Source organism: Belonocnema kinseyi, chromosome 3, assembly GCF_010883055.1.
Source record: "Belonocnema kinseyi isolate 2016_QV_RU_SX_M_011 chromosome 3, B_treatae_v1, whole genome shotgun sequence".
NCBI lineage: Eukaryota > Metazoa > Arthropoda > Insecta > Hymenoptera > Cynipidae > Belonocnema > Belonocnema kinseyi.
In genome coordinates this window covers 95,313,436-95,322,920 of record NC_046659.1, presented here as the reverse complement: position 1 = coordinate 95,322,920, position 9,485 = coordinate 95,313,436, and the positions used below count along the sequence as shown (strand labels likewise).

General features: G+C 34.3%; 1 protein-coding gene across 1 annotated transcript in view; it reads left to right on the top strand.

Moving 5' to 3' along the window:
- LOC117169071 (lachesin-like) overlaps positions 1-9,485 on the top strand; it is a 388,598-nt gene that overhangs the window by 249,852 nt on the left and 129,261 nt on the right. The window contains exon 4 of the mRNA XM_033355181.1: positions 8,544-8,701. Within this exon, the coding sequence (XP_033211072.1) occupies positions 8,544-8,701 (158 nt within the window). The remainder of the gene's footprint in view (positions 1-8,543; positions 8,702-9,485) is intronic.

The following is a 9,485-nucleotide window of genomic DNA, read 5'->3' as shown; positions in this document are numbered from 1 at the left end:
GCGAACGAACGCGAGAGTGCAAGCGAGAGAGAGAGAGAGAGAGAGAACGCATGAGAACGAAAACGCATCTTAATCTACTTAACTTTTACCTTACCATTACTTACAATCTTTACGCTTCTAATCTAAGCGACTTCCGTTTCCTTTTTCTTTCACTTCTTTATACCTCTATTTGCCTTTTTTCACATGGATTCCTTCCTTCTCTCTCATTCGTTCCTCTAGCAACCTCCAAATCCTTCATCCATTCTTCTCCGAATCTATCCTGCCCTAGAATCTTAACCACATTTTCTTGACAGCTTCCATTATCTTCCATTCTTCTCCTACATTCTTCTCATACATGCTCCCATGTTTCCTCCTCCCATCCACATATTTTACACTTTCTGTTCTCTTCTTTTTACCAGTACATCCCCTCCCTTACCTGGCTTCCCAATCTAAATGTTGCTATTCTGGGCCAACCTTCTCTCTCCCCGTCCCTTTTCTAAATACTTTGGTACTCCTTCCTTTTTACCATCTTTCTATTAATTGTCATTCCCTCTCCCTTTTTTCCAATTCTTTATAGTTCACTTCAGTCTCGTCTTCTATTTCTGTATCATTAAAGAACTCCCTCCTTTCTTCTTCCCATGTCGTTAATTTGGATTGCCCTCCATCTTCTCTCTTCTACCTTCATCAAACACTTTCTCGCCAACTCCCCTCCCTTTCCCTCCCTCAGCTTCGTCTCAAATTTCCATGCCCTCTTTCCCGCTCTAATACTTAACTTATCCCTTTGCGCTTCTTCTCTCCCCATATATCCTGGCGTCCTCCAGTCTACTCCTAGTGTCCAACTTATATACCCTTCTTGTAAACTCTCAATATCTTTCCTTCCTTTCCATCCCCATCTCTCTCCTCCATAAACTAACACCGGCCATACCAGCGTATCAAATAACCATATTCTCCTTCTCCAATTTTTTAAACCTTCTTTTTCCTAATCCCCATATCTTTTTCATTACCCCTGCTGTTTTTTTTATCCGTTCTCTTATATGAGCTGTATGATCTCCATTCGTTTGCAAGATATATCCCAAATATTTATACTCTTTTACTTCTACTAACTTTATTCTCTTCCATATCCCTGTCCATTCTTTCTTTCTTTTCCCTCCTTTTCGAAAACTCATTATCTTTGTATTTTCTATATTTACATGCAGCTTTTTCCCATCTAAGTATTTTTCTAATCCTACAATGAATCCCGCCATCCCTTCTTCATCCTCTGCCATCAACACTATGTCGTCTGCGTATGTTAGTGTATATATATTATCATTCCCTATATTAATTCCTCCCCAACCTTTTCTCCTCATTTCTTCTTCCAAGTCTGATATTAATAAATTAAATAAAATTGGGCTCATAGGATATGCTTTTCTGACACCTCGCACCAACCAGAAACTACCTCCTACTTCCTCTCATACCTTTAACCTGCTTTTTGTCTCCATAAAAATTTCTGATACTCTCTTTATTAATCCCTGACCCACATTCCTTTTCTAAACGCTGTCTGATTCAGTGACTCGATTTTTTTTTCTTCGACTTCTATCTTCAATCTCTCTGATAAAATAATTCCATATACTTTATACAGTGTCGGCATCAGCGTCAATCCCCTATAGTCTTTAACCCCCTCTCCTTTGCCTTCCTTTACTATTGGAAGAACTCCTCCTTCTTTCTATAACTCTGGCCACCCCTCTCCTCTCCATGCTCTATTACACATTATCCATGTCCATTCCTCTAGTTCCTCCCCTCCATATTTCCATACTTCATTTGGAATCTCATCTATACCAGGTGCCTTTCCATCCTTCATTATTCCTAAAACCTTAACTATTTCTTCCCTTGATATTACCTCTTCCTCATCGCTTTCTCTACCATACTTTCCTCCCTTTATAACTTTTCTCTCTACTCCTCCTAGCAAATCCAAAAAATATTTCTTCGATTCTACCATTACAATATCTAGGTTTACTCTTTTTCTTCTTTTTCTTTCTCTGTTTACTACCTCCCATATCTCTTCTTCTGTCCTGGCCTTCTACACCTCTTCCTCAAACCTTTTATTCTCTTTCTCTTTCATTTGATAACACAACTCACTATACTCTTTCTTTTTTTCCTACATTCTTCCCCATTACTTTTTTTTCTCCACTTTCTTAATTTCTTTCTGACCTCCTTTTTTTCTCTTTAAAGTCCTCATTCCACCCACTTCTATTCTCCACTTTACTAACTTAATTTTTCTTTGTGCACTCTAATCCTATTCTTATCTCTCCTATCATTTTTCGCATCTGCTGTTCCACATTGTTCACTTGTTCTCTAAACTGTACATTTCCTTCCCTTGAGCAATCCACTTTTCCTACACCTTTTACATTTGCTCCCCTTTCATTCATCTTGCTATTGCTTTTTTGTCCCTCTAATTTCACTATTAAGGAAAAGTGATCCGAATCAATGTAATCAACTACCTCTAGTTTCTTCACCTTCTCTCTTACCTCATCATCCACTATCACATAATCAATTGCCGTTCCCCTTTCACCTCCTGAGCGTGTATATTCTCCTTTCTCATCTCCTTCTATATTTCCGTTTAAAATATACCATCTCATCTCCTACAAGCTCTTCAACAACTTTTTTCCCTCCCCTTTTAGTACCTTAGTTTTGCATTTTCTTCATCTCTCTTCTCCCCATTCCCTTCCCCCTCTGTCTCCTGTTCTCGCATTGATTCCCCACCTATTACCAGCCTAATCTCTTCTTTATTTTCTTCAATCATTTCTTTCATCTTCTCTGCTTTCTCCTGCGTATCACCGTTCACATAAACCCCCATTACCTTCCACTTCTCTCCTCGCATCATTAACTCTTTTACTATTAATCCTCCTTTTTCTTCTTTCCTGTCTTTCTTATCTTTCCCTGTATACATATTCCTTACTCCCATCACCATTCCTCCCATTTCTCTGTCCTTTTTATTCTTCCTCTTTACATTTTGCACTTGCCATTTGAAACCTCTTGGTAACCTTCCCCTTACTCTTTCCCATCCCTTTTCATCTAGCCACGTCTCCATCATTATGACTACATCTCATTGTGCAAATTTCTCATAAACTCCCTATCCTTTCTCTCCAATCCTGCTATATTCCAGTAACAAATCTTCCATTCTTCCCTAATTTCGTTTCTCATTCTTTTTTCCTTCTTACTTTTTTTTATTTTCCTATCTCCCGTTTCTTCCTCTTCTAGTTTCCCTGCACCTCATTTCTTACTATCTGTTCCCTTTATTCATCCCAATCCCACCATACTCTGTATATCTGTATTCTCCCACACTTAACCCATGTTCTCCTTTCCTTTTTTCCAGTACCATTACCTCCCCTTTTCGCTCTTCCCTTCCTACATTTTGTATTTCCTCTATCTCTATCGTAGCATCAATACTTTTCCCTCCTCCTACCCCTCTAATCTCATACCCTTTATCACTATGTTTAATTTTCTTTCTTCCCTCTCTTTCCTTTCTACTCTTTGTTCTATTTTTCTCAGCCTTTCCATCTCTTTATTCCCACTCTCGCCCCCGCCACAATCCCGGTTCGAGTTTTCAAGTTTCTTCATTCTACCTTGCATCTCCTCTATCTTTTTATTATTATCTTCTTCCTGCTTCTCTAGTTTTTGTTCCAATGACTGAATCCTCTTTTGTGACTTTTCCCTGATTTCTTCCCATTTTTTTATTTCTTTCTTAACTTTAGCCATTTTCCGCTTAATTTCCATCTTTAATTCCTCTCCCCTTTTCCCCTTTTCTTCTTCATAAATCCTAACTACCTCTATCATCACTTCGAGAATGTCCTTCAGTCTTTCCTCTTTCATCGGAACTTCACTTTCATTTCCGCTTCCGTCCGCCCCCTTACTATTATCACTCTTCCCTACCAAATTCTGCTTTTTGGGCAGCGATCTAAACAGTTTTTGTTATTTTGCGCTTGCTCCGACATCTTTCTTATCTTCACTGCTTTCCGTCTCCCCTCTCTTCCTTTTGATAAAAGCCTCAATTGATCCTAGGGTTATTGCTCTTAATCTTTCCTTTTCTAGAGTCTTCTTATACTTCCCCCTTGCCTTCCTTTCCTTGATCTCCTCTTTCGGCGTACTGAACACTTCCTGCCCTAAATCTGTTTCTTTCGCGGAGATACTCGCTCCGCTAGCCAGCAATCCAATTCAAACCCTCCCGCCTTCTATGCTTCCTGCCTCGATCTGCCGTCGCAGTCTGGTACCTGTCTCGCCTTTCTTTGCCGCTACCCAACCCTGCTACTACCAAGCCAATCGACACAGTCCTCCCACCCTGTCACAAATCTTCAAACAACGTAACCTTAACTTCCACACAAATCTGTCTCAATCCTCCAAAATATCTACCTCCCCTTTTCAATCTCACAATCCCTCAATTATTCTCTCACATCCACACTCTTCTACACACTTCCACAATCTACTCACCTTAAATTTTACCGCAATATCATTCTTGTTTCTTTAATTATTATTATTTATTTTACTTCGTTTGAAGCATCATTTAGAGGCACGGAAGTCCTTACTTTCTAGGTGGCTATTTCAAAAAATAATATTACTATTTTGAAATTTGAAGTTACAGGCCCATCAAATAATATTTCTAAATGTGAATCACATCTTATACGAAATTTTTCATCTGGTACAATTCTCACTTTAAAGTAGATTATTTTTAATTGCCTGTTTTTAAGGTGGTTTGTATTTTAAAGGCTAAAATTCACTAAATTTAGAATTAATGGTTTGAATTTTGAAACTAAAGTTTATTAAAACGTAATAAAGTTACTTGTATATAATTTCTTTCAGTAAAAGAATTTAAAGAGGGTCATGCGTGACACCTTTAATCAAAAGTAATCTACATTTTTCCACAGGAGAGAACCATATTTGTTTCAGCAGAATTTTAAATAGTGAAACAACTTCTAAGCCACGCTTCTTTAATTTGTCGGGTGAAATTATTATTAAACAATGCAAAAAGTTTCGTATTTGACTTATTTTTTTATATTATGTTACCTTGGAGACGTGCCACAGTTTTTACTAGGATTATTTTCGATGTTATGTTTAACCTCTTTTTAATAAAATGTCTTCCTTAATTGCCCGGACAGCTATTAATTGAATCTTTTTCAATTGAAGAGGGATTTTTAAGTCATAAGTTCCTCATTTTTTTATTCCCGAAGTTGGATTTTGACGGAATTAGAAATCAAAATGTTAGATGACGCAAATAATAATCCATAAGATACATACTAAAATCATAAATTGTTCGTAAATTAATCGTATCCCAAATTTTTACGGAAAATGTATTATTATACTCCTTAAAAACTATTTTTTTATACAAATACTCAAGTAAATCAATTTATGCACAATAATTTCACAAACAAAGTTAAAATAAGATTTGATTTAAGTTTAATTAATTTAATTTAATTCAATTTAAGTTTTCAAATAACATTGAAAACTGGCTCATTAGATACAGATATATGACAATTAAAAAACGATCAGAAAAAAACAGACATCCAAACCATCTCTCTCTCTCTCTCTCTCTCTCTCTCAGTTCTTTATTATTTATCCGTCTTTGTTATACTAACAGGATCCAAACAGGTTTCGAGACCTTTTAGGCGTCCTCTTCAGGAAATTTTAATATGATACTAATAGGGAATGTTTATATAAGTTATGCTAATATTAATTAAAAAGCAGAATTTAATTTAAAAGTTAATTATTAAGGAATTATTAACACCATTTACATATTTATCTTTCATAATTCTGAGAATCTAATGTATCTTTCAAGAAAAAACTTAATAAAATTTTTTAATTTAATTAAAATCTCAATCGAAAAATTTTGAGAGTTTATTTGACAGTTAATTTTTTTGAAATATTTGAAGAAATCCAAATCAAGAAAGCTTCAATTTTAATCTATGATTAAAACTTATATTTATGTATTTTTTTTTTAAATCCAATAAAAGATGTAATCTCTTCTTTCCAAAAATTATTCTTGATCACAGTGAACAAAACTTAACAATTTTCTTCTTCTGAATATATCAACTGATTAAAAAATACGACATAGAAAAGAGATTCTTAAAGTGCGTGTCAAAAAAACACCAAAAATTATTGCAATTGTTTTTAAGCGTTCTTGTGCAATTTCGTTGCACAATTTTTTAAAAGTTTATTTTGCTTTAAAAAATGTACTATCAAATATTAAACAGAGACACTCAGCCATAGACCATGTGTCGTTTTCTAGCGATCGGTTCTTTTGCCGTTCTCAAAAGTTCGATTCCTGGTCAACTAACAAAAATTTAATTATTCTCGCCCTTTTATATTTTTACTGAAACACCATGCGAATATTTCTTCGCGTAAATCGTAAAGAAGGCCTTTTCTAATTTCCTCTAAATAATGGCTTATTATTATTGAAAGATTCCGCGACTTGAAGGGCGAAGCCTGCCTAAATTGAAATTTATTCAGTCTCAAAATTAGTTAAATTTAACTCATTGTTATCCAAATTGTTAACTGCCTTCTTGCTTTACTAATTATTTGTTGTGATTTTTATAATAAACGTATGATTTCAGTCCTTTTCAGTCCCTAGATGATAAGAAGTATTTTTCGCTCCCAAGGGAGTAAAAAGTGGCATCATATGCAAATAATAACACATTATACAATTACGAACACGCATTTTTCGATAATCGTACACCCTAAAATGGAAACCGTGCAGATATTATTGTCGCAAATATTAATGAAATCATATGACTAAATCATTTGTCATTTAGTATTATATATAAATAAAATTTAGCTGAAGATTAGTAACTTTAGAATAATAATTATTATTACCCAAGCACTAAATAAATGAATCAGTGGCTAGTCTTTTACTTTTCAATCTGTTATTTTTATTTAATTTGAATTAAGGGAGTAATTTTTTATTTTACATATGAAGTCGAGAAGCTACTTTATAAATGCACAATATGTTATTCCTTTTTCACATAATAGATTATAATGTTGCAGTTAACTTCATCCGAAGTAATTTCCCACATAAAGTTAATCGTAAAATTTACATACTGTTTACAACTTGTAATGTAGGTCGATGTTACCAAATAAAGGTAGAACGGTAACAAAATTGGAAATATAAATATTTTACAGTATTACTATGGTTGAAATAATTACTACTTAGTTGATAATAAAGTAATAAAAATATCGGAAAAACTAGTCCATTCATTGTAGAGTTTTTTTTAAAGCCGGATTCCTGTATTCTCTCATGCGTTCACATTTTTGTTGATCCAGTAATCAAATACAGTAAAGGTATATATTATATATTCGACGATTTTAGTTCATTATTTGATCTTCGTTCAGTATGTTTGGAGACATTTAACACTTACTTGATCCTATCTTACCGAAATTTGTATCCCAGCAACTCACATTTAAATGGACTTTAATTTTTACAATTCAAAAAAATAAATTTATTTGGAATTGTGCTTTGCCTTAAAAGATTTATGACAATAAATCCTTTTCTATCGCCTTTTATTTACTGTCCCAAATTTTCAACTGAATATATAATTTCCTGCAGACGTGAATAGTTAAGAGAACAAATCAGTAACATAAGTTTTACACGTTTTTTATAATAACAAAAAATACTTCTTCCTAGCTGTGTACAAAACTGTGTAAAAAAATAATGGTGTACATTTTCTAAATAAAATCTTTTAGAGATGATATATTTTTAGATTAATTGCACTAATAATTTCTGTATTATAAAAATGATGCATTACGTTTATCTAACAAAAGATAAAATTTATCTGAAAATAGATCAAGTTTGTCACTCACCTACACTTACTGAATATACAGTCCGCACTTTGGTTAGTTTATACCAAATAGTGTTTGTTTACAATTTCTGAAGTCTACATCAGGGTCGATAGAAATCTAAAGATTTGTTAAACAAAAGTAAAGGACTGAAGTTGGCTGAGTTGGCTGAGTCGGCTTGAGTAAGAACACTTAGGCAACTTCAATTTTCTACAAAAGGGGTGAATTTTCAACACAAAAATATGATTTTTCAACAAGAAAATAAAGTATATTTGTCAAGGCTAAAAATAGATTTGTGCATCTTCTTTATATTTTTTTATACTCTGTAGGTATTTATCTATAATTGAAACAAATTCAATCTTCTAAGTGTTGTCTCCTAGGCGGAAGAAGTACGCTTCATCCCACTATTTCAAGCTATAATCCAAGTTTTAAGTTCTTTAAAATAAGTTACCCTAGGCGTAACTATGAATGGTATTTAATTCCATTATACCCAATAATTACTAAATCTGATTTCAATTATCTCAGAAAATTTTTCAAAAACTTGACCTTACATCAAATATCCTTGGCTCCGACAATTCCCTCCTTTCCCATCCCTTACGAATCCTCTTACCTTTTCCCTTGCTTAAATTTTTGCCCTTCGAAAATGGTCTGATTACAATTATCCGAAAGACGAAGGGTAGAAGTTTGTCTTGGAAGTTATTTTCGCAAAACCGAACTATCGTGCCAAGTTCTGATCATTTCCCTTTTTCTGTTCTTTGTTTCAGTGACGGGGTTGGAGCCAGACTTCCTTTACCCACTAGAAAATGTAACGATCCCGCAGGGTCGAGACGCTACTTTCACCTGCGTGGTGAACGATCTCGGTGGATACCGGGTGAGTCCTTCTTCCTCCGCGAGTGGAAATCACGGTGGCACCAGGGCCCGGGTAACTATCATACCATTTAACGTGACCGCCTGCTGTAATGGACCTACTTAAACACCTATAACTACTGCACTCTGCGCGTGCCTGCAATTCAGCACTGCATTCACTGCACTTCGCCGCTATGAAACCACTTACATATATATGGGCCACTCAAAAGGTTTCTTTTAACTCAGCTGCACGACCATGTCAGTGGTTTTTTCCTGATAAAAGGTGCCCAAACCCCCCGAATTTTTTTATTAAACCCTGTAAAGAGTACGATTTTGACTCTTCTATCCATAATTCTATAATCGTTTTCGATATTTCTCCTCAACATGATAGAATACTAAATTATTGATAATTATAATATATAATTAGCATACTTATAATTAAAATCAGTTTTTTGACTAAATAATATTTGAAACTATAGTTTCTTGCACAAAAAACCATGAAGGTTTAAATTTTTTTAATTTTATTATCTCTGATGTTCCGTGCGGTTGGAGACTATTTTATTAGTTTATTATTTACGAAAAATTACAACATTTCAAGAATAAAAACCAAAATAACTTTTAACTTGAAACAATTACAAGACATTTGGAGAGCTGCCAATTTCGACAGCAAAGTTTTTCTCAAATTTTTAATTATATCCTGTTGGTTATCTTCTGGAAAAGTGGAAATAAACGTTCCTGCTCTTCTTCATTCATACTTTTTACAGTCTGTCAAGTTAAAGCGTGGGTGGCTTTACTCGCAGTCGGTAAGGTTTATCGACATGATTTTGGTGTCAAAATATTAAGAAGAGCTCCCTCTTTCA